General features: G+C 57.9%; 6 protein-coding genes across 6 annotated transcripts; 4 read left to right on the plus strand and 2 right to left on the minus strand.

Annotated features, from left to right (window-relative positions):
- Positions 1 to 919: 919 nt before the first annotated feature.
- TRAVEDRAFT_47318 (uncharacterized protein) lies at positions 920 to 2,439 on the plus strand (the record flags this gene model as incomplete). The annotated part of the gene is made up of 8 exons (XM_008040099.1): positions 920 to 1,096; positions 1,153 to 1,216; positions 1,276 to 1,352; positions 1,418 to 1,563; positions 1,618 to 1,653; positions 1,734 to 1,864; positions 1,925 to 2,109; positions 2,185 to 2,439. 8 exons carry the CDS (start codon positions 920 to 922, stop codon positions 2,437 to 2,439), a joined length of 1,071 nt encoding a protein of 356 aa, XP_008038290.1.
- A 593-nt stretch (positions 2,440 to 3,032) lies between these two features.
- On the plus strand, positions 3,033 to 4,737 carry TRAVEDRAFT_148195 (uncharacterized protein). Its single transcript, XM_008040331.1, has 4 exons — positions 3,033 to 3,274; positions 3,346 to 3,979; positions 4,028 to 4,388; positions 4,454 to 4,737. The coding sequence occupies exons 1-3, from the start codon at positions 3,075 to 3,077 to the stop codon at positions 4,358 to 4,360; spliced, it is 1,167 nt and encodes a 388-aa protein (XP_008038522.1). The 5' UTR covers positions 3,033 to 3,074; the 3' UTR covers positions 4,361 to 4,388; positions 4,454 to 4,737.
- Positions 4,738 to 5,724: 987 nt separating this feature from the next.
- On the plus strand, positions 5,725 to 6,145 carry TRAVEDRAFT_47320 (uncharacterized protein; the record flags this gene model as incomplete). The annotated part of the gene is made up of 3 exons (XM_008040100.1): positions 5,725 to 5,793; positions 5,848 to 5,933; positions 5,986 to 6,145. The coding sequence occupies 3 exons, from the start codon at positions 5,725 to 5,727 to the stop codon at positions 6,143 to 6,145; spliced, it is 315 nt and encodes a 104-aa protein (XP_008038291.1).
- Positions 6,146 to 7,029: 884 nt separating this feature from the next.
- TRAVEDRAFT_123686 (uncharacterized protein) lies at positions 7,030 to 8,578 on the minus strand (the record flags this gene model as incomplete). The annotated part of the gene is made up of 6 exons (XM_008040332.1): positions 7,030 to 7,371; positions 7,470 to 7,646; positions 7,699 to 8,040; positions 8,215 to 8,262; positions 8,322 to 8,442; positions 8,493 to 8,578. Coding segments are annotated over 6 exons (1,116 nt in total), but the record flags the coding sequence as incomplete, so codon positions are not given.
- Positions 8,579 to 12,118: 3,540 nt separating this feature from the next.
- TRAVEDRAFT_148196 (uncharacterized protein) lies at positions 12,119 to 13,052 on the minus strand (the record flags this gene model as incomplete). Its single annotated transcript, XM_008040333.1, has 2 exons — positions 12,119 to 12,896; positions 12,967 to 13,052. The coding sequence occupies 2 exons, from the start codon at positions 13,047 to 13,049 to the stop codon at positions 12,194 to 12,196; spliced, it is 786 nt and encodes a 261-aa protein (XP_008038524.1). The 3' UTR covers positions 12,119 to 12,193.
- Positions 13,053 to 21,400: 8,348 nt separating this feature from the next.
- Positions 21,401 to 23,270, plus strand: TRAVEDRAFT_58559 (salicylate hydroxylase; the record flags this gene model as incomplete). Its single annotated transcript, XM_008040334.1, has 9 exons — positions 21,401 to 21,432; positions 21,497 to 21,702; positions 21,760 to 21,828; positions 21,891 to 22,288; positions 22,349 to 22,366; positions 22,430 to 22,603; positions 22,659 to 22,748; positions 22,802 to 22,852; positions 22,917 to 23,270. The coding sequence occupies 9 exons, from the start codon at positions 21,401 to 21,403 to the stop codon at positions 23,268 to 23,270; spliced, it is 1,392 nt and encodes a 463-aa protein (XP_008038525.1).
- Positions 23,271 to 23,357: the final 87 nt, after the last annotated feature.

The following is a 23,357-nucleotide window of genomic DNA, read 5'->3' on the forward strand; positions in this document are numbered from 1 at the left end:
CCCCTCTGTGAAGACGTACATATATGAGGTCAGGAATTCTCATGCAAGAACTTGGCATTACAGTAAGTACAGCTGCTCACCGCTCAGATTTACAGAGTTGATTGTGGATCAGCTAAAGCATTCAACGTTGGGTAGACGCCCGTGCCAGGGCGATCTTGTCGACGTGTCGGACGAGGCGCCTATTTTGGGTTTCTTGCCACCACGAGCCTTCTGCCCACAGAGTGCTGACGCTTTCCGTGTCATGTCCATCGCAGTCCCCTTTGCCACGACATGGCCGTATATTGAAACCAGAGTGTCTGGACACCGAAGATATAGCCATCAAGTGGAGCCTGAGTCATTACCGGCGAACCACCACAGGCTCAGCTCCTCCACCACGCATTTGAAGTGAGGCCGGTATGTCCACCTTCCGAACTTAATCGATACAGCTCGCCTGGTGGATGCCGCCGACGTTACTCATTCATATCTCAAGGCCTGAACCTATACACAACGTGACTGTGCTTCTACCGCGTCGTCCACTTCATGCCCGTCGGCGGTGCGGCATGCCGTGCTGGTCCGTCCACCCGATCCTCTACTGCCTAAAACGCACGGCCATGCCATGTGCTCCGCCCCTCCACCTCGCTTGAGCCTCCTTCGACCGTCTATATACCCGTAAGGGTGTGCTAATAAAGCTGCACTGGTAGGTACAAAGTGTTTTGTCCTATAAACGGTTTCGATAGCAGGTTTGGATGCATCGAATTCCTACGTCGAGAAGTGCGTCCTCTGCTCGTGGCCACAGGACGCCAGCTGCGAGGTCAAACGTGTGGGTACCCTGTGTACCTCGAGTCCTGTGTATTTTCGGTATAAGAAGGTAACATCTGCGTTAGCCGGAGTACCCATCACCCATCACAGTAACCTCCACTTCGACTCCATACCTCTTACCATGTCCCTGAAGACTGCCAGCGTACCGATTGTAGATTGCGCCACTACGATCTATGGTCTAGCTTCTGATGTGCGCAATACGCACAAAGCTTTCGATGAGACGCATCGGCAGATCCTCCGCATTCCAGATCAACTGAAACCACCACGGCTGTCGTCCGAATGGCACATATTTTCAGAGGTTCGTGGTTCATGAATCCTCTTCAGGTGTATTCTCATATTCATCCCGTACTACAGCAATACAATAACATCATACACTCCTCTGATAGTGCCGCTACCGGTGTAGCCTCCAACATCAATGGTACGTTAGCTGAGTCGCCGCTGTGCCTCTTGGTTAATGCTGATCTCATGGCCACATAGTATACCTCTCATTGCAGGGCGAGATCGGTGAGGAGGATACGGACGACATGATCGAAGAGCTTGCTGCGTTAATCAAGGTCCGCTCGTGTATTACTTCCTTCGTTGCCGGCGCGTCACTCAAAGCTATGTGTGCCCATGATAGGACCTAGCAAAGGTCCCGACAGACATGAGTGCTGCTTGCACCGACCTCAAGCGTCGTCTGGAGTCGTGTCTTCGTGAACTAACCGGGGCTCCAGCTTCCGGAGGTCAGGGAACTCCGCCCGCTGCTACAAATTCTGCGACGTCAAAGTGAGCCTACACCGATCTTGCAAGCGTTTATGAGCTAACAACAGACTTCCCCAGGACTCAAGACCAGGTGAAGCCTACCAACCTGCGGCAGTACGTCCACGACGGCCTATGACATGTCAAATCAAATCTAGCACAAATGTGGTGAGCGCTAACAATGTCCATGTCAACAGGAGAGCGTGGGGCCGCATGAGCAATGCGTTGGCGGCACTACAGCAGATAGATCAGAGCAAAGGGAGTTTAAATGCTCGGTCGCAGAGCTACGCAAAGGACCAGTCGCTGAGCTCTAATGTGCAATCTAGAAGTGAGCCCGTGTTTGGTCGCTCTGGTTGTATTTGCTGAGAGTGGGACGGACAATCCCCAGCCCCCCAAGCTCCCCATGAGGTCCCAGAAGGAGGCTCTGCATCACTCACAGACGCACAGAATGCTCCCCAGCCTACGGCACCGACGTACATCGATGGCGCCTTGGTGAAGTCTATCCAGGATATCATCGCGAGTTTGGAGAAGCAGACCAACAAGTTCAGAGCGTTCGCCGATGCAGCGAAGCATGTACGTGTCTGTACTACATCCGTTGTGCGCGTGTATATCGCTCACATCACGCCCTTGAAAACTCTACGCACGCAGCTCGAGAACGAGTTGAACGCGTACCAGTCTGCCTTCCAGGCTGTCAAGATATATCCTACCCCTGTGAGTGCTTTCCTCGCATCTAGCACTACTACTGCTGAAGATTGTACTACGGCACCGCTGGTTTGGGGTACCCGGTCACAGGAGAAGCGAACGGCACTCCAGAATATGCACACTCGCGTGGGCGCATCGGCGAGACTCTGGCGAGAGCTAGCGAATGTGTTGACGGACGGCTATGCCCGACTGCAGAAGTAGAATCGCTTCACGCTGCTTACTACTCTCGCAGCCTTGGACAGCACGGCTGCGTTCCGCGTTTTGCGCGGCGGCCCCGGATGGACCCACTCACTCTGTTTTTCGGTTACTGTAGCTATCACTTGGGGATCGGGATTTATTGGTCATCGAAAAGTCTGCTCAGTTCTTGTTCTGCGCGGCCGCTTCCCTTCCTCCCCATTACTTAGATGAAAGAGTGGATAACGGAACATCAGTCAAAGTCGTGCAGGTAACCTGGAAGATGCCTTGCTGGAGCAATATACACCTCCCAGCGATGACATGGAGTTAAAGTATGCAAGGCCTGCGAGACACAGCGACTCACTGGTTGAGGGGAACTGAGAGTCAGTGATGGCCTTCTTCGTACTAAGTACCTACCCGCCGAGGGCTTATGGGACTTTGCGCGGGATCCCGGGCCGACTGTACCGTTCCGGTAAGCCCCGGCAAGCCCGCGACCGGTGCCAGTGCCACTGGTCCTCCCTGCTGCAAGGCCGCAGCTCGAAAGTTGGCCTTTCTCTCTTCTTCTGATCTGCTATACATACCCATCGGATCCGGAGCCCATCATGAACATTCCGACTCTGTTTGGAAACACCCATGTCAACATCACCGAGATTGACGAGAACATGCCGTGGTTCGAAAACATGGAGCAGTACGTGAACGTCAAATCCGGGTGTCTCATCGACTACCACGAGTCGGGCGAGCAGTACGTCAAACGGTCGCTGGAGGAAGCTTCAGCAGATTTCACGAATGGCAACCTATCGGAGCGCGTTTTCGCACGCGCGACCACGGGAGACCCAGACGCTATATTGGACCTCGCGCTCAGGTAGGTGTACCGCGCCAATTTGCTACTGACGCGCTGAGCACTAATCTTATTCGCCTACGCGCGCGTTCTAGATACTTAAGTGGATGCGGGATGCGCAAGAAGAGCTTTGAAGGCGCGCTTCTCTTGCTCGACTCGTTCTTCGATCCCGAGTGCACGGAGATGCCCTACGTGGGTGACGCTATCCCGCGCAGCCTCAAGGCGCAGGCGCACTGCTGCGCCGCGCTCGCGTATTTCGAGAAGGTGCTCGCAAGCCCCGAAGAGCGCGTCGCGATTCAAGCGGATGAGCGACGCTTCCACCGGAAAGAGACAATGGCGCTTGGCGTCAGCGCGCCGCCATTTGCGAATTTCGCCCTCGCGCTCCACCACGCCAACGAGAGCGTCAAGCTCGGCCTCGTCTCGCCCGTCGTGCTCAGAGCTGGGTTCATGATGCGCGACATCGGAGCGTCGCTCGGGGTCGACCTCTCGCGGATGGACGGCAGCAGGCGTTTCCGCCCACTATGGCGCGCGCTCGACCGGAGATCAGAGGAGATTTACGTGGAAGAAAGGCTGAGGCGGAGGAAGGCCGCGGCGGACCCGGCTGCGTATGTGTGTGCGGCGGAGGGTTGTGGCATACGCGGGGAGGAGCGACGGGCGCTGCGGTCATGCGCCGGAAGGTGCCCTCCTGACTTGAAGCCGCACTATTGTAGCAAAGAGTGCCAGACGAAGGCGAGTTGGTCGAAAATACGCGCCCTGTCGTGTACTCATCTTTCGAAGGACTGGAAGCAGAGACACAAAACTATCTGCAAACCGGGCTCGACCGGGAAGCCGCCCTCCATCACAGAGGCAGAGAAATCCCTAGCTCTCACCATATATGAGCTTGGGGACTCTGTGGACAGCGATGATACAGAAGACGCGCCGCCCCCCACTGCGGGGCCCTCGGGAACCACTGCAGATGAACTACCGTTCAGATTGCGCCCTCCGGGTCCGGGACAGTTTGTCGACATTCCGACGCCAGGTGCCCCTGGGGGCTCGATCCGTATCACCACGAACACGCTCGATGCGGAAACATTACGGGAATTCCGCGAACATGTTTTGCAGCGTGCTTGAGAGCTGGATACTAGCTGTCTCGACGCCGGTACGCCTCATGCTCTGCACGCGAACGAGAGCGCACGTCTGATCGAGTCTGATCATTGTTTTCAGTGTTTCGCTGCGAATCAAGAGAAACCGGGAGACAAACCGCCTACGACGCGAAGGCAGGCGACTGTGTCTCCGTAGCTTGCACTGCTGATATCGCATTCTTGTCGAGCTATCCTCGTTCCTGTCCCGCGATCATGCTACTTCGAAGATGTCAGCCCTAGAAACACTCGCTTGGGCCGCAACCAGACTTATCGTTAACTAGACGCTACAAGGACATAATATTCGAGTTGGTAACTAGCAGGAGAGACAACTGGGTTGACGACAATCACCCCAGGCTTAGACATTCCTCTCCGTCCCCCCATCCACCTATTCGCCAACAGGAGTGCTCGTACAGGCCTCCCGCGGGATCCGCACTGCCGAGACCGGGGCTGGTCGGGCCGTTGTCAGCATCCGCATGCAGGATTGTTCACGCACTCTGACACGCCGGCAACCTTCCGTACACTGAACCATCCGCCGTGGCCAGGGCCGCGCCATATGCACCGCGCCAAGTACTTCTCGGGCATAAGCATCCATCAATACCGAAGCCCCCTCCCGCCGAGTTTATCGACAGGCTGGAGCAGTACCAGGCGGTTGTGGAACTATCGCGGATCCGTGGAGTTCCACTACCGTAAGAGTGCCGTCATGGTACTCGTATTCCTTTCTTGGCTGGGTCCGTGCAGATATATCCCGTCAAACTTCGACGCTCTTCAAATGGAAGAAGAGGCTTAATACCACGATCATCAGCGAGGAGCCCTCTGGCGAAGCGATGGGATTCCACGGGCCCTTCCATGCTGCACGTACTGTGCTAATGTCGACAATCGTTCATTTTCTGCGACATTCGTGTCGAGTAGGCGGAGTTTGATGTCTGGCATGGAAATCGGTTCACCTCAACAAGATGGTCCTCGCGCGTGAGGCGGTACTGACACGATACCATGCCTGAGTACTGGGTGCCCCCATTTTGTCTAGTAAGTCAGTGTTGCGATGCTCGTAAGACTGATTCGCTCTGACGTCGAGGGTGCTTTCGCGTCCAGGCCAGTCTTGAACTGCGACGGAGCCCGGGGTGCATCGTGCTGAACTCACAGGAAAGGCAATAGGATCGGGGGGCACGATTATATCCGGGAATGCGCAGATCGGTCCTCTAGACCCGGATGAGCAGCCCGCACTCCAGGTACCTTTTCGTGGGTGTGTCACTCGCTTTGCTTTGGGTATAAGTAAGGTGGTGTGGGCGTCCGTACAAGCCGGGATCATACCTGCCCCGCGTCGTCGCTCCCTAGCCCCACACCACCATTACCATCATGTGTTTTTATGTTATCACCTATACCGATTGGCAGTGCGGCTACCGTCAGCACACTGGACGACACCGCGTGAGTATGGCAAGGGCGGCTTACGCTAGTCTATGCTGAACACGGTGTCGACAGGTAGAGTGTGCCCGTCCTAACTGCCGCATGAGCAACCGCCACCCCATCAACGACCACAACTGCGAGGGCGTGTGCATCTCCGCAGTGTGAGTGCCCTGCCGTTGATGCAGTCGAATGTTTACTCACCATATGACGCAGTCAACAGGAGGAACAGCACCTGATCATGGAAGAGAACAGGGACGTCTGTTCCGAGTGCCGCCAAGCAGGGCGAGGGGAGGGAGAACACCCCCGAACGGAGGGTGCGAACGGCGTAAACGGACACAGCGGCGCGATACAGTACCGGCGCATCATCACCTAACCCCGGACGCTTCCCATACCAAAAGCCACCAAAATGGTAGGAAGCGAGCGGAGCGAGGGGAAGTATCAGCACGACTTGCAGGATGGTACGGTTCGGGGTAGTTTCGCACCAAGTGGAGGGCTGGTTCTGATGATGTCGAATGTACGAGAATATGAACCATTTACAATCGTCCATTTGTTCATCCGAAGGCGTTCATTTCGCCTTCAAGTCCCCGGTGGATTTACCGGAGACATGACTCCCAATCGTCTCCTTGACCCCGCGGCGCGGGTGCACATGTGAGGAGAAGCCAATCAGCACATACACCTCGTGCTTGACCAGCGGCTCGTAGATACAGAGCAGAGATGTATTGCGACGCCGTTTCTACGTAAGAGAAATTTAAATACTGGCAGCATACCGCAGACGGTGTTCCGGATACTGGAGGTTTATTGCCGCAGCACGAGGTCAGTGACACCCATATTGTAATAATCACAGCTGAGCGCACGTTCGTACTGGCCACCATGGGCAATGTGGGCACCGGAAAACATGACAACTATATATATGGCAGTGGCCCAGCACACGAAGAACGAGTTTGTAAGATCCGGATGAAACTACATGTACAGGTGCCACACGCAACCGGGGCGTTATCAGAGGACACAACAGGCACAAACGACCAACGCAGGGCGTAATCATGGGCGGAAAGTGCGTACAAGGGAACAGGACATGAACCGCATAGCACAGGAGTGACATACACATCGCCACGACTCGGGGGTACGTGTCCCGAGAGAGAGACCACATCTGTGGGGTAGATGATACCGGTATACGCGGGCGCCTCTCGCAGAATGGCGCTAATCTTCGCCCCAAGAAATGACTTTTTGCTGATGCAGCACCGCATCGGACAGTGAGCACTAGCAGTCGTCCCACTCGTCAACTTCCATCCCGTCATACATGGCGCTGGAGAACCCGCACGAATCAGATAATCCGTGTGGCCGCGCCCTATCGTGTCGTTCGGTCGCAGCGACAGAGGACGGCCCCGAGGTGGTGCTAGTAGGGGGGTAGAGCATTATCTGCGTGGGAGTTGTAGAGCCTCCAGCGGCCGACGTTTGTGCCAGCCCGAGTCCGTCGCCTCCGCGGCCATCGAATGGTACCGCCACGCCTGTGAGCTTCACGCCCGCGTCGATCTGCTCCCTCGTCCGGCGCTTGCGCTCGTTCTCGCGCACGTTGACACGGATGCCGTACATCGAGAGGAGCTTGTGGGGAAGCGAAAGCGAGAGCTCATTAACATGTTTCTCAGACGTAGCTGAGCACCGGTGGAGGGGCGAGTTCGCGCACGGGGCGGGGAACTGACCTTTGTGAGCGCGGTGGAGGGGGGCAGCCCGGGGAAACCCTTGGCGGAGTAGATTTTGAACGGTCCACCGAAGCATTCGGCGAGGATGCGGAATGGAAGCGACGGAGAGTCCAGGGAGGCCAGGTTCATCGTGCGGTAGCGCAGGACGAATGTGCCCTCGGCTCTGACGGCGAGGTCCTAAGCTTCGTGTTCAATAAGGATATGGGAATACATAGGGGCTTGCACTCACTGGAAAGACAAACATTGCTTCTTTCTTGCTGTGGTAGTCCACGATCTCTGCTTGAACAAATGTCGCACCGGCTAGCATCGTGCTGCATTTGTCACTCTCCCGGATGGGATGGGATCCGAACCATGCAACAATGTCCTCGGGGCCAGGCTCAGGGGAGCGCATCTGGTGCCCCTGGTCGTCGCCTGGCAGCTGCCCGGCCTCCACCAGGGACTGCACACCCGGGAGCACGATGCCTTGGGAATGCGCAGGGACCATTGAGCTAGGGTGGAGCGACGGTGGTGTCTGGGAGTAATTGCCGGCTGTAGGAGGATGAAAGGAGCTGAAGGATGGCAGAGAAGTTTCCTTCGCATCCCTGGAGCTTGGCATGAGCGGCAAAAGCCTCTGCAACATAGCGGAAGGAGATATTGTGCTGGACGAAGCACAGAGTATGGGTGGGATTATGTCGCTGGGGAGTTGAGAAAAGAGATTTTGAGGCTTGAACGAAGCCGGGGGCTGAACGGCGGTATATTCCTCAACATTAGAGGGCACCGTGAACAGATCTACGTGGCAGACTGCACTAAAGGCCTGCCAGTGGGAGACGTAAGCACGCAGATACTGATTGACTAAGCTAGGGCAATACTTACCGCCGTCTCGATACTCAGGGGCTGAGCACGGAGTCTCTGCGGGTGAGAATTGGTGAGGTCGACGAAACTACAGACCGCAACGGGAGGGGGTTCGATCGGCCGCTTGTCCTTCAGCCCATATCTAGAAGAAATCAGGGGGAGCGCGTGGGAGGTGGCCAGAGCTATGCATACTTGCGCCCGATATCGGCTTTCTGTATCTCCTTAATTTCGATACGGATCGTGAGGCCGTCTAGAACACCACTGGTAAACGACACAGGCGGGCTGGGGTGAGCATTCGTGCCCTGGGGCCGCTGGATGAAAGGCCATAAAAGATATGCATGATTGAGCTGCGGGAGAATGAGAAGGAGCGTACTGGATAAGGAGATTTGGTCTCGGACGACATTGTTGAGGGCTACGACAGCAACCGATGATTTGACGACAGTGAGCTACGTAGGCGCGTTTGTAGCCGGTGAACGTATATCTGCAGCGAAGACGGGTGTGTGATCAGTGGCAGGTTAAGCACGGCGTGGGGGGGTGGGGATTGCAGCGAGAGACGTGCACAGGCTGTCGACGCGCGTCGCAGGGCCCAAACTTGAACCACGCACCCGTTGGGTTCAAATCCAAATGGAGGCCCCGCGCGGTTGGCGAAACCTTGCGCCAGCTCTCGCTTTTCTGGGAGTACGTACGCTACATCTGTCCATATCGGCCGTAAGTTGTGCAACGTTCAGTTCTCATGATCATCTTCTTACTCCAATTACCCCAATGGCGCTTGCAGCGGCGCGTCCTTGGTCGTCAGATGACAAGCGCTAACGCCGTGCACGGTTTGATTGACCACAAATGTGCGGTGAGATCTTGAGAGCCTTGCGCTGACGAGCAAGCTTCGGCCCCTCCTCTGCATCCACCAGACCCGCTTCTATGTATAATTACTGCTCCCTAGATTCGAGCATATCCTCTCATTGCAGGCTGTGGAATACCCGTTTAGTGGTCAGTATTTCCCTGCAACGCACTGCCCAACGAGCGTAGATCCCACCGTGTTCACGCGCAGGAAGTACAGGAACGTGCCCAGGTCGCTCATGAACATCGCGTCGCACGAGAACTGCAATCGCGTTGCGTCGGGAGCAAGAAGAGATAGAAGTCAGTTAGTAAGGCGCCATGCGTGAGTGTCAGGGAGCGAGACATACGACGGCAGCATTGTTGATGAGGTGGTCCAGGCGGGTGTGTTTGAAGATCCCCTTGAGCACCGTCGCAGACGCGAGAACGCTGTCGATGTCGACGATATCGAACGGGATAGCGTGCAGTGTGCTCTTTGCAGTGTACCTCAAATCGGCCAGCGCTTTCGCCTTTTCTGGATCACAACATGCTCCGACGACGAGGTTGTGATCGGCCGGGAGTCTGGACGAGTATTTGAGAATTTGTAGGCGTACATGCGTGTACTGACATCGACGTGGTAGCCAGAGCCAGAGCCTACCACTGAATCTCTTCTCCGTCGTACCGCAGGAACTTGCCACTGTCGGCAGAGGTGGCACCGGCGATGACTTTGATGATGCTGGCGATGCTCTCCTCCGGCTGGAGCAGATCCTTCTCGCCGCTCATATCTCGCCGCCCATATCTGCAGAAGGAGAACGAGGCGTCATCGATCTACAGCAGGGACAGCGCTCGCGTAGAAGACTCACCCGTCCTAACCCAGCCAGGGCATAGTGCGACGACGATCACTTTCGGCCGAAGTCAGTGCGCACGATCTTGTGTGTGCTCTGCTGCAGTTGGCGCGACGTGGTGGAGATAACTGAGGAGTGAGAGAGGGTTATGGTCAGCTGTGCAAACGTGGGGGCAGAAAGGGCTCAGACGCACCGTGCCCACGTTTAGGCGTGGAGGATAGGCCCGAACGGCGAGGGAAGGGCGCGAATGCTGTCAAAGTCGCTCGATGTACATGGTTACAGATCTGCGAGCGCAGTCGCCTTGTCGGAGGTGCAGCAGATTGCAGCGACAATTTTACCGGGAGACTCCAACAGCTGGCAGACGATCTTGAATCCGATGCCGTAGTAGACACCAGATGGGGCGCAGACTGCTAGGAAATTTGACTGAATATTTGCCACGTGTGAACTGAATCTGCGCGTGATGTTGCAAGGAGGGCCTCTCTGTGGCGAGTCGTGAGGCTCCCAAGCCGTTAATAAACGCGAGCAGGATCCACGGGCTGCTTGAGGCGTATGTTTTGACGCAGAGAGAAGAGGCAGGTCGTGGCAGGTCGGTCAGAGCGGGGGACACACATGGCGTTTACAGGGCCCAGGCCGCTGGAGTGGGAGAAGCACGACCACGTGACCGCGCTTCTCTCGCCGACTGGCGTCCGCTCGAGCGCCGTCGTCGCTTTTGCTCCTCGGGCTACTCGTTCGCTCTATGCAGACGACTTTCTCAGATTCAGAATACTACACGCTAATCCCCTTATCCTACCTCTTCCTGAGCTGCCTACCGCGAGCCTCCAAGCTTAGTCACGGCACTGCCGCCTAGATTGTCCTGGTTCAAGCACCACTCCGGTGCATGAGTCATTTCTCTATGACCGCCGACACATGCGCGTACGCCATGTTGAGATAAATAGGTCGCGTTTTCACATTCTGGAGAATATCCGAAGGAGAAAAACTCCGGGTAAACTGGTACGTTCTCAGCCTGAGAACAGCCATAGCTATAGTCAAAGTCGCTGTGCTCACGCATAGAATTCCTTCAGATTTGTGCTGCAATAATAAGGTCCGTCGCTCACACCTCCGTTGAACGGAATCTGATATCCATTGCGGCACTTATAATATATGTACCGGCCGCGGGTGAGGAGCCTCTTGCACACCCTGAGGCTAAGCTCTGCGCACCGACGCTGGAGCACCCTTCCGAGATATTTCGGCAGCTTGCCCTATCACAAGAGGTACGTCAGTTCACGCAAAGTCGTCCTCTATCAACCCGACTTGATCCACCAGAATGGAGTTATGATGCACTCGTCAGTGTCAGTATCATTTCTGACCTTGATGCTGTCGCTGAGACATCGGGAGAGGCACCGGCTTGATGATTAGTTGCGCTACCAGCTCCCCGCAATACGAAGTCGAAAACATGCGCAGAAGGTACGCCCATACTCACACATATACCGCACCTTCCCCCCTCTGATATCTCGGTGCAGAGCGCGTACGCATGTGTTGGCCCCGAGGTCGTGTACCACAGTATGGATCATGCGCATAGACGGAGAAATGACAAGGGTGCGTGCACGGGAAAGTATGGGGTCGCGCAGGGCATCTCGGCCGAAGTTTCGTGGACGAGATCTAGGTACCGCCCTCATCAAAGACTCGGGGCTTTATGCAGCTGCTCACGGAGAACTAGATTGATCCATACCGGTCAGCGTTGCACAGGCATCCGCTTGTTCGCATGGGAGCGTCGTTATGAATGCCGTGGCCTGCGCCCGGCCCAGGGCCAAAAGAGCGGGCGCGACGGTGTCAGCACGGAAGACGGACGTACTTTCAAGACACTCCGCCCAGAAAATGAGAACACCGGCGCAGGGTCGGTGTAGCACAATGCGCTCGTGGTCTGTCCGTGTTCCCGCTGAATAGACGAGCTCTGGCGACCGATCTTCCGCCTTCAGACCTGTGGCACATACGGGCCGAAAGCCGAAAGCGCCGGACTAACCAGCTGGCTGCATCCTTGTCTAGATCGCCTCGAGCATTGCATATGCTATATATCCGACTCAAGGGATTCTACATATTTCAAACAACCGCCGCCACTTGTAACCCTGACAGTAGCTTGTGCCAGAGTAGAAGCCAATATTTGTGCAAGCGCAGCACACTGGAATCCGGGGAATACGAATTATGGTTGCCCCATACCTTTCTGCTACTGGGCCGAACAGACCAAATTTGGGCGGCGCGAAGCTATAGTACAACCATTTCGCCGACATCCACGCCCTCGTACTTCTTGAACGCATCCACGTATCTCGTCCAACGACCCTCATCCCAAGTCTTGAGATCCGCCCACTCCTTGCCATCTTCTCCCAGAACGATTTGCATGAAGACCAGGACAGCGGCGAGAGTGACGTCCGCGTACCCGATCGAGTCACCAAGGAGGAAGGGCTTGTCGGCCCCGTCTGCCTGGAACCACTGCGCGAACGTGCCGAACGCCTTCTTCACCCCGGCCCAGTGCTTCGCGCGCTTCTCGCTGCCCGGAGGCGCGATCTCCTGCAGCGGCCCGCCAAAGAACGCCTCACGCGTAGCGCGGAAGTGCGCCGCGCCGCGCGGAAGGAGCGCGTTCGCCGACTCGTTAACTACGAGCGGCCGGAGGTCGCCATCCAGCACGGAATGGAACGCGTGGTCGAACGCGGCGTGCAGCGCGTCGGTCCCGGCGGGGATGAGTCGTGCGGTATCCGGGTACGTCTTGTCGAGGTAGCGCACGATCAAGGCCGAGTCGGCGAGCACGGTTTTGGTGTTCGGGTCGGAGATCGCGGGGAGTGTGTATTGCGGAGATCCATCGGCGTTGTGACCAGTTGGGGGAGCCCCGATCTTGCGCGAGAGGGCCGGGATGTCGGGGTGCTCGACCCAGACTGTCTTGTATGGGATACCCTTGATGTTCAGAGCGAACCTGTGCAGTGCGAAAGCGATGTTAACCGGGCGCACTCTCGCCGTAGAGGCGTGCCACAAGTGATACACACCTTGTCTTCCAAGTGTTCGAAGACACCGCCTTATGGGCGTCGTCCTTGCCAGGAAGGTCGTAGAAGACGATGGGCTCAGTCATCGCGGCAGGGCTTAGCTTAGAAATTGTCTCCTCAGCAAGGGCTCTATATGTACGCCAAGGGCCTACGCGCGTGAGTCTCAGTCAGCAGCGGCCGCAGCATGCCGCCGGCACGTCATCGTCGAGAAAGGACATCCACATGCGTAGACTGGTTGACCACTTACTAAGCCATAGAATTCTCCATTCATTGGTGCTTCTGATCGTGACTCCATCCCATGTCCGTTGACGACCTTCGTGTGCATGGACTCGATCCACATTGGCACAACTGCAGCTTGACTGCATATCCGCGCTCTGTCATTCGGATGTGCAGTATGTGCCGATACCAGCTGGGGTGGTTGCAATGTCATTCCTGAGGCCGGAAAAGGCGACTGACAAAAAGTACATGTCGGACTAGAGGTGGTCGCCTAGGTAGTCGCAGGCCATGATTACAAACACTCCCCTGGCATAAGCGGCCCCGCACGCTTTTGAGGAATGCAGTTTCGATCATCGCCGTCGAGAAATTGGATCATCGTATACCATTAGCGACCGCGCGCGTCCTTGGGTAGGGCAATCTTCAGCTAGCCCCGCACGGATGCGCCCTCGCAGGCAGATAGAGTCTGCGTGCGCCTCTGAGGGTTCCGCGAATGGGGAAAGGTAGACGATCCCCTCCCTCCGTGCCCAGCAGGGATCCGCGATAACGTGCCTGTGAGGCATCCAACGTCTCAGCATAGGTCGCGCGTGAACCCCGCACAATACCACTCACGTGTTCGCGAGGTGCGTCGCCATCGCGTCCGTATCCGCGTCGAAGTCTACGCAAAGCGCGCACGACCACTGGCAGAGAGCGCCAAAGCGAGTCTTCGCGGATTCGGCCTTTTTGAACGTGCGTACTTTCGCCATGTCCGCGTCGTCTGCACGCCGCCACTCGGGGACCCCGCGCGTGCTCGCCGGACAGTGTGGGTTGGTGGTGTGGTATCGATCGTGTTCGTACTGCAGGTTAAGAAATGTTGTGTGATGAGCTCGCGTTCGACTCATACATTTGGCTGCACTCACCGCGTTGCTCCAGGACCGTGCGTGGATTGCCTCGCTGGGGCCCTGCCTCTCGCACACCACACACCGCAGCCACACATCGCATCGCTCAAGGTCCTCAAGCGTCGCGCGCGCCGGATCGAGGCCGACCGCAACCACGATCCGCCGCATCCTACCTACAACGTCACGCGCGCGAAGGCCTTCATCCAGTCCGTCTGTGTGGAACGGGACGCGAGTGACAAGGTGGTCGTAGCTGCGCTCGCGGATCTCAGCCTCGAATTCCACCCCGCCGTCCAAGGTCTTCGTCGTGCGCGTACACAAATCGTCTTCGAAGTACTCTTGTGTGTGGACTCGGGCGGTGCGAAAGCAGTCATTGCCTCGGGAACAGCGGTGCTTGAGGATCGCAGGGTATCGCATGGTGTGGATGGACGCGGAGCACGTGACGTGCGCACTGAACGTGAAGGACGCGATTGCGAGCGCGAGCGGGTCCAGGTCGGCGGCAATATCGCCGAGGTGCGGGACGAGGTATGCCGCAAGTTCCTTCCGGCGGTCCGCGTCCCATTTCTGTATTAGTGCGGGGACGATGGGCGCGAAGGAGTCGGCGGTGACAGTTTCAGACGTGGGCAGGTCCATGATCGCACGGCACTCGCGGCTGAACGCGAGGTCGATGTACTGGGGGCGACAGTCCATGCGCGCGGTGCGCGGGAGGGTCACATAGTGCCCCGTGATCGCGTCCTCGAGAGCCCTGAAGCGCGCCCGGAGCGACGTCCGGTAGTCTTTGTTGACACGTTTCTCTCTTGCATTCTGCAGGAACCCATCGAGCGCCACCAGGACCTTCTGCCATTCTGCGATGTGTTATGTCCGTCAGCACGTTCATGTACATCACATGAAGGTGGAAAGTGTACTCGCCTTCATCGTCCAACTGGGACGACCGCCGAACAACGGGCATCTTCGAGATAGTCTTGATCCCCTCATCACCCAAGAAGTCAAGCTCCTCGCCCCAGCCGGCGCCTCTCAAGTTGACGAGGATGCTATAGTACACAATCATTGTAAGCGCGGGCCATATCGCTGTAGCGCAGAAGTGAACTTACGTGTCGAAGCGCTGCTCCATAGCGTCCCCGAGATTGTCCCTCCTCTTCTCTTCTTGCTCGACCAGCCAGGCATGTATGGCCTTGGCATACTGGCGCAAGGGATTCTCAGCAACGCAAGTGATGATGAGACTACGCTGCAGTAGGCGTACCGGTACGCGAGTTTGATGATCCGCCTGTTTTTGCTGGTAGAGTGCTAGGCTGGCCTCCGAAGTCAAAGGAATCGGGAGTGCCTTGAATCGTTCAAAGATGCGGTCGACATGATGCCTTAAGAGACGGTTGCATCTCGGATCGTACGGACGTCTGAGGGCGCCCAAGGGTACTGCATGAGCTATGTATACGCGCGGTTCCTCGTGCGACTCACTGTCTCGAATATCCCTGCACCGGGAGAAGGAAAGGTAGCGAGTAGATATTGAAAAAGAGGGAGGACAAAGTCCCGCTGCCGTCGATCTTGTCTGCTTCGGATGAAACATCGACATACCACACGGTCCTGGATCATTACATCAGGTGGTTTGTCGTACCAATTGAAAGCCCATCGACGAACCTTTCGTGGAAACATATGGGGCACAGGCGAACAAAGCAGTCATGCATAACCTCGCGAATGTTGGGCGCCCCGCAGCTCTGAGAGCACCTCAGTAACCGTTACACTGGTCGTGAATGAGCCGAGAACGTACGTGACACTGTTGCGAGTAGAGGAGATGAGCAAAGACGTATTCGCTCATGAAAGGCGGCCGCTCGGGGACGCCGGGAGTGTTCGCCCGCGCTGGAACCCACAGCGTCTTCTCGAGCTGGGAGTCCAAGAAAGGGGTACGAAACTTCTTGCAGACCCTCGATATGCGGTACAGGTCTCCCAAGTCGAGGTAATGGTATATCTGGAATGTATATGACGCATCAATAAGTGTCCCCGAAGTCAAAGCCGCACGGAACTTGCCTCGAGAAAGACGTCTAAGGGAAGTTCGGGAAGAGCTTTACGCGGACAGCTCTTCTGAACGGCATGCTTGAGAGGGTCTCTAAGGGCTGCCTTGATGCTGTCTATTCTTGCAGGGTCAATAGCACCAGGTGCTGGTTTTTCGATGGCGCCTCCCCATTGAGCAGCTTTGGTTGCTGCTCTGCCAGTCATGCGGGGAGGCGCGGCGGTCTGCGAACTCGCACTGGGCGTTGTGGTTGAGTGTGTAGTGTCGTTAGCCCGCTGTTTCTTCCGAGGATGCATGGCGGGGTGTCAGTCCGTAGGGATGATGGCGGTCAGTGTGAAGGGGGGTGCTGTTGACAGACAGGAGGGCAAGGAAGTGAAAAACAGCGGGCGCTAACAGCGAAGAGGAAGAGATCCGTGGCTGAGATCGCCTGTCGCGCACCAAGACAAGCGGAAGCGTAACGACAACAAGAAATGTGAGCCCGCCCATTGCGTGAGGTCTATGCGCTGAGTGTGCATACGTGGACGCACACCCGTCTTTTGACAAGATCTAGTTGCGACACGAACTGGAAGGAGAAGAACAGCGTAGGGAGAGGATCGAACGCGCGCTGTTGCCAACGCCACAAAGCTAAAGACGCCGAGTCAAGATTTTGGGTTAGGGTTTCGGATGATGCCTTTACCCTGGCGCTTGCATTTGGGGCTCGCTGAGAAGTACAACTAAGAAAGTCTGCAGGAAATCGTTGCGAATATACCAGTAAGTACCATTTTTACACAGTGTACTCTAGCTTGTTCGCATAGATCTAGCACTCTCAGCAAGTACATCAGCAGCCAGCCGACTCACCGCTCCGCTTCGACCTTTCCAAATTCCCCCATCGTCCATTTGTCTCGGAACATGCCAAGAGCAGAAGACGCATTCCACAAGCATGTAGTCTGCCATGCTGAGTATCACCGTGTATCGCACCTGATGCAGAAGCCTCGAAGCAGGCTCTAGATCGTCCTCGAACCTCTCGTCGGGCACGTACTTGGAGGTAGCGGCGGTCCTGGACTCCCTATCTGGTGTGCACTTTCTGTTTGTCAGCGCTGTCGCGATCTGGTGGATGTGATGCACGGGCTTACAACGTGGGGTGGATAACAGCGGGCATCCTATGGTGGATCGCGCGCCTCGTTACCGGAGACATCGAGGTAAGGTAGTGACGGTAGAGGCGCATGTGCAGGCGCGAGCACATTCCCGCAAGAAACTGCACGCCCCGGTGCTATTTCTTGCGCAGAATATGTTCGCGGCTGCGCGCCTCGTCTCGCGCGTGGTGGGCACTCGGGCTGATGCTCGACATCCAGAACGACGTGGCACGATCCTTGCCTCCCTGGCATTCAACCGGACAAAATGTGGTGTGCATTAGTATCAAAGAGGCGGGAGAGGATAAGGGACGGCTCGCCAATGTGGGTCCTTGCCACGTCAACTGTGCTGGACGCACCTCGCTGACCAAGTGATGTCACAGATGAAACGGAGAGAGGGGGGGGGCGTAGATGAAGACGTACAATTGGAAGAGGCGGCGGAGGCACAGTGCCTCCGTGAAAAGCTGGGCGAGGTGTCGGTACTGGGAGATGCGATGCGAGGCCACTCACCGTCGATGCTGCCTTATATCCTCCCTCCAGACGCCAGATGAGCCATTCGTCCCATATGGCCGATCGGAAATTGAGCACCAAGGCAATGGTCGTGAGCCCTGCGCCCTCGGCGACTTGACCTCGGGACGAAGAAAGATTCTTCGGCGGGAATGATGCAACGCTCACCAGCACGCAACGCCATGCGGCCGCATGTTCTTCCCGCGACCTCAGGTATATCGGGCAACGCAGATACAATTTGAGTAGATCTCAACATCGCGATGACGTTGTCGATGTTGAAATCATAACAGCGTCCGGGTCGATAGAGCCTAGGCGGTCTTCCGTGGCAAGGTCTAGGGCGAGTCAAGGAATTAACAAGGCAAGGAATTAGACCAGCGCAGCGGCAAGCTCATCGATGTCAAGCAGGAAGAGCGGGAAGAACGCGAAGGGCACGACCTAACGGAACGACGGCGTCCTCCAAGCCCCCGGCAAGAATTCAGCCAGTACGGCATCCAGCATCGATGGTCAGAGAGACGCAGGACGCCCTACGATCCAGGGAGCAGGCGGTGTCTCGGCTGGCCCCGAAATCGAGAAAGGCACGGCGCATGCCCCGGCGGCTCGCCAGCGATTTCTGCGGAACCACGCGCACACGCACCCCTGGTCCCCCGCCGCTCGAACCGACGAAGCAGGACCCGCGTCCTGGCCGCGTCCCACGACCGGGCGCCCTGTTCGCCTCGCGCGCACGTCTCGCGCTATACCGCGCTTCGGCGGGACGTCAGTGAGCCCATCGCCCTGCCCTTGGCGGACGAGTGCGACGCACGCGGCACGGCAGGCGAGGGGATCGGGGGGCGAGGTTACGTCCAGCTCTGAGCGCGCGACCGCCCTCGGGCCCTCTCTACGCTTCCTAGCCATTTCGTACGCTTTTCCCGACGCATGCGGATGCCTACAACGTACTTACGGACGGACGCCCTTCTTTCCGCCGACCTAGGTTGTGTCATTCAACTGCCCTTATTGGAGAGATCGCTCGCTCATGTGCCCAGCCCTACTCTCAGCCAAGACGCCCGTCGCTGGATAGTCCACCCCGTCCCAAGCCTCACATGAATACCAAGGGTGCTTTCCCCCCGCTGGTTTATAATACTCTGCACGTTAGCGCGGCGCACTCCGCCCGCTTGGCCGCCCGGGAGCCGACCGATTCCAGCGGATCGATAGCAGCGCAGGTGCGCTCCCGGCGGAGGCTTTAGATCCCGCGAATGTGCGGCCGGACGCACGCCCGGGACTCGGGCGAGCTTCATGGAGCGTTTGGAGATCCGCTAGCGGCGATGTACTAGTAGCTACGGCCTCGGCGGATATATCCGGTACTCGATGCACGGTGCTGGGCACAGCCGACTCCCCGACGAAAGTATGAACAAAGTACGCGCGGGGCGCGGTGTATTTCAGGCAGAGGCGAGTGTTCCGCGAGCTTTAGTGTACAGCAACATACGCCGCTGCCGACGTATGCCTTACAGACAGCATTCTCGCCTTGCTGCCATGCCACACAAGCATACTGAACTGCGGGACCGCTCGCACCCTTGAAGGACGGCGACACGGCACGGCGAGTTCACCAAAACGGCTTGCCCCTGCGAACGGCCGCTCCGCGTGCCTCGAGGCCCGCGCCCGCAGACTCCCGCAGGCCATGTGCGACGCCGATTTTCACGGACGGGCTCGCTTCGCGCAGGCACTGGATGCGGCTTCGCGAGCTTCTTCGCCCTCGCGGCACGCGCGCGCGACCTGCGATATAACGTGATAGCGGGAGATTAGGGGCCTGTCGTCTCCTGTCGTCAGTGCTGTGACTAATGTGGACGTCAACGCACCGGCGGGACTGCGGTGGTAGGAACCGCGGTTATCCGCAGACACGAGGGTACCTCGAACCTACGTTGCGAAGTCTGTGAAGTCATGAGCCTGCCAATGAGCGCGTCGTTCGGTTGATACGATGCAGCAGTAAGCAACCCACATGATGCATGTACGTACAAAAGAGTGGAGGTTATATGTTATGCCTCTCGGTAGGCAACGCCAACTTGATGAAGAACGCCTGAGACCGGAGTCAAGGCGCGGGTGCCGTTAGTTACTGCGTGCCGGCCAAACCAGAACGGCGAACTGGCTCTGACAGTTGCGCTGTCGCGCCACGGCGCCAGTAGTCCAGTAAGCATCTCTGGCGCAGTTTCAACGATGACCTCGGAAGTTGAGAACAAGTGAAGGACGAGTCGAACGCATCTACCGCTGCGGGCTTCCGACATGATCGTCGTCGCCACATGGGGCGGCTACGCATATCTCGACAAGCGCCCTCGAAGGGGACGGACGCCTTCGTCCGCCGTTCCGTGCAACTCGGCCACGCAGCGACGCGCGCAAATACCCGGGGTTCCAATCAAAGCTGGGCTTGGAGATGGGCGCACGATCCATGACATATCATGCCGAGCTTGCCGTGCGCGAACATGCATCCAGCTGTGCTGCCCTCTCGCACCGGTGGTTTTAAACGTACGACCGGGCTGCCGAATAAGGCAGTCGTTGTGAATGATAGACTTCGCTCGGATTCACTCGCAGAGGACGGGGAAGCCATGGTGTGGGATCAACCTGCGCTGTCAGGCCTGCCACGAGTTGTGCAGCTGCTCAAAGAAGGGCGTCGTGTTTGAATACCGAATGCACCGGGCCCTGTGCAACCATCTGCCGCTGTCGAGTGATCTGTGGCACGAGTTGCGATCAAATCGCACAACTGCAGAAGGCGGGCTGAACATGGACATTTCTTCCGGAGACGGGCTCTTTAGGAAGCCAACGGGTTGGAAGAAGAGGGTGTCGGTGACGAGCAGTCACGGTAAGACGGTACGACACACTTACGAGAGTGGACCCACGGGCCTGGACGGTGTCAGATGCAGTTGGCGGGCGTTCGGCGGCCCGCGAACGTTGACCAGCACAGCGCCGAGTGTTGCGCGTGGATATGGCAGATGCAGGGAGCCTCGTGAGGGGCCAGGGCGACCGATGGGCCAAGCGAGTTGCGCTCGAACGGGGAGGAAAGAGGGAGGAGGACTGGCGAAGCGGGAGTCGATCTGCGATAGGATCTGGCTTCAAGTCCGCGATGGGCGCCGAAGCGCCCGCGTCGGATCCACTCCCCCAGCGTCTCGCTTGGCCGCCCATCGTCGCTGGTGGCGTCGAGCGGAGTGCGGGTCTCGACGAGGGCTGCAGGCTGGCGGCATCGAGCATGCACTCCACTGCGGTCTGTGGCGGGCGGGGATGGCGTCGGGGGCGCGGTTGCGTCGGGCCTAGCGCGGCGGAGCAGGAAAGGGCAGGGCGTCGGCTGGGGTCGAGCGAGATCGGAGTCCGTGTGCCTCGCAGGCTGCCTCTTGCGGCCGCACGCACATGGGTAAAAGGGAGCGCGGTTCCTCCCTTCCGACGTTTTCGTGCGAGTGCCGCTTGTACGCGCCCCCGATGCTCCTGTTCCGTTTTTTTCGCGGCATTTCATGTCCAACCGTCGCCTTGCATGAACTCTGCCGTATCTCCGTCCCCGCCCCCGCGACCCGCTGCTGTCTCGCCAGCCAAGCGCACCTGTCCCCCAAAGGCACCACCCGTTCCAATCGCGGTGCAACTCATATCTGTACGTCCATCGCCCCACGTCTCGGCGTCACCCCGCCCGACTGACTTCCCGCTCCAATATATAGCGCCTCCTCTGCATGCTTCTCCAACTTTGTCCCTGATCTACGTCTCCCGCTCAAGGACTCGCCATCATGTCTACTCCTAAATTCCGAGTTGCCATCTGGTACGACGCCACTCCCCTTCTCTTGGCGCATCACACTCTAACCAGCCATCTCTTCTGGCATTAGCGGCGGGGGTGTTGGGGGCCTCGCTTGCGCTGTCGCCCTCTCGCAGGCCAGCAACGTCGAGGTCGACATATACGAGGCTGCAAGCGAATTCGCTGAAGTTGGCGCCGGCATTGGCGTCTGGCCCCGCACGTGGAAGATTCTCTCTGCCCTCGGCCTGGCTGAGGACCTCGGAAAGATCGCTATGATTCCTCCAGATGACCAGCCAAGTGAGTGGTCATCTTACGCTCTCTACTATCTTTCACGTGTCTCATCTTACGCCCCAGAGGTCGCATTCCACTTTCGCAAAGGAGACCAGCCCGAGGGCGTCAATTTCCATACCCTTGTCACTCCAGGTGAGTCAGGACAGCGCAATGGGCTCAAAGGGTGATCACTCAGCTGTCCTTTTACTACGAAGGAGGCATGCTCGCGTTTCACAGACCGGACTTCCAGCGCGTCCTCATCAACCACCTCTCGGGCGCAACGTGCCGCGCGTTCACTCGCAAGCGCCTCGTCTCGTACACCCAGCGTACCTCTACGTCCTACCCGGCTGTCACCTTGCAACTCGAGGACGGAACAACCGCGCCATATGACCTACTCATCGCCGCGGACGGGGTCAAATCCGCCGCTCGGCGAACCATGGTGCAAGAACTGGCCACCGCCGCTGCGGCACAGGGCAAGCCCGACGTGGCCCAAAAGTTGCGGGACGCCGGTCTCCCAAAATGGAGCGGGACGCTCGCGTACCGCGCCACGATACCCTCAGAGAAGCTGCGATCGCTCATACCCAACCATCGAGTGCTGGAAAACCCTATGGTCGTGAGTACTGCATTGTTATGTCCGCGACACATCATGCCAAATTAACGCCCGACTCCGAAGTACTTTGGCAAGAACACGGTGAGTCTCAGTTGTCTGGGGCTTGAATGGGCGGCTCATTCGCGCTCGGTCTTGGTTGCGCAGCAACTAACCGTATACCCGATAGCCCGCGGGACCCTGATTAACTTTGCCGCGATGCGCGCGCGATATGACCGCGAGTACACGACGTTCAACGAGGCCTGGGTGAAGGACGTATCCCGGGACGAGCTACTGAGCGACTTCGACCAGTGGGAGCCGGAGGTACAGGCGCTTTTCAAGGTCTCGCTCTTCACCAGATACGTCCGCTTCGGCTGGCTGATACTGTCTCTCGCAGTGCGTAGACCGGCCAAACCGGTGGGCGATCAACACAACACTACCCCTACCATCCTACACATCCGGCAGGGTGGTGCTCCTGGGCGACGCGGTTCGTCCGGGCCTTTCATGCCACCCACATATCCTATCTAACCCCCGTCGAAGGCGCACGCCATGATGCCATACCAGGGAGCAGGCGCAGGGCAGGCGATAGAGGTACGTCATACCTGCGCCCCACAGCGGCGCAACACTCATAGTCCTCTGCATCCCCCCACCATAGGACGCCTTCGTGCTCGCCCGGCTCCTAAGCGACCCGCGAACGACCCGCTCCACACTCGGCCGCGCCTTGCGTGCCTACGACGCCATCCGGCGGCCCTTCTCGCAGCGCGTGCAGGCCGCCTCGCGCGAGAACGGGCTCCTCTACACGCTCAATTACCCCGGGCTCACGTTCGACAGCGGCCCTGCGCATACTGGTGCGCGCACGGACGCGGAGAAGCTTGAGCACATCCGCGCACGGATACAGGGGAACTGGGAGTGGGCGTGGGAGACGACGGTGGACGCGGACCTGCAGCGCGCACTTCGGATGCTGGACGAGCCGCCGGACGACGGCGGGATGCGGCGCGCGATGCGGTGAAGAGCGGTCCGAGACATACTACTGGGTGCGCACTCTTACGGCTGTTACCGGGCACGACGAGAAGAGCTGATGATGTCCTGGGCGCCG

Source organism: Trametes versicolor, assembly GCF_000271585.1.
Source record: "Trametes versicolor FP-101664 SS1 unplaced genomic scaffold TRAVEscaffold_6, whole genome shotgun sequence".
Classification (NCBI taxonomy): domain Eukaryota; kingdom Fungi; phylum Basidiomycota; class Agaricomycetes; order Polyporales; family Polyporaceae; genus Trametes; species Trametes versicolor.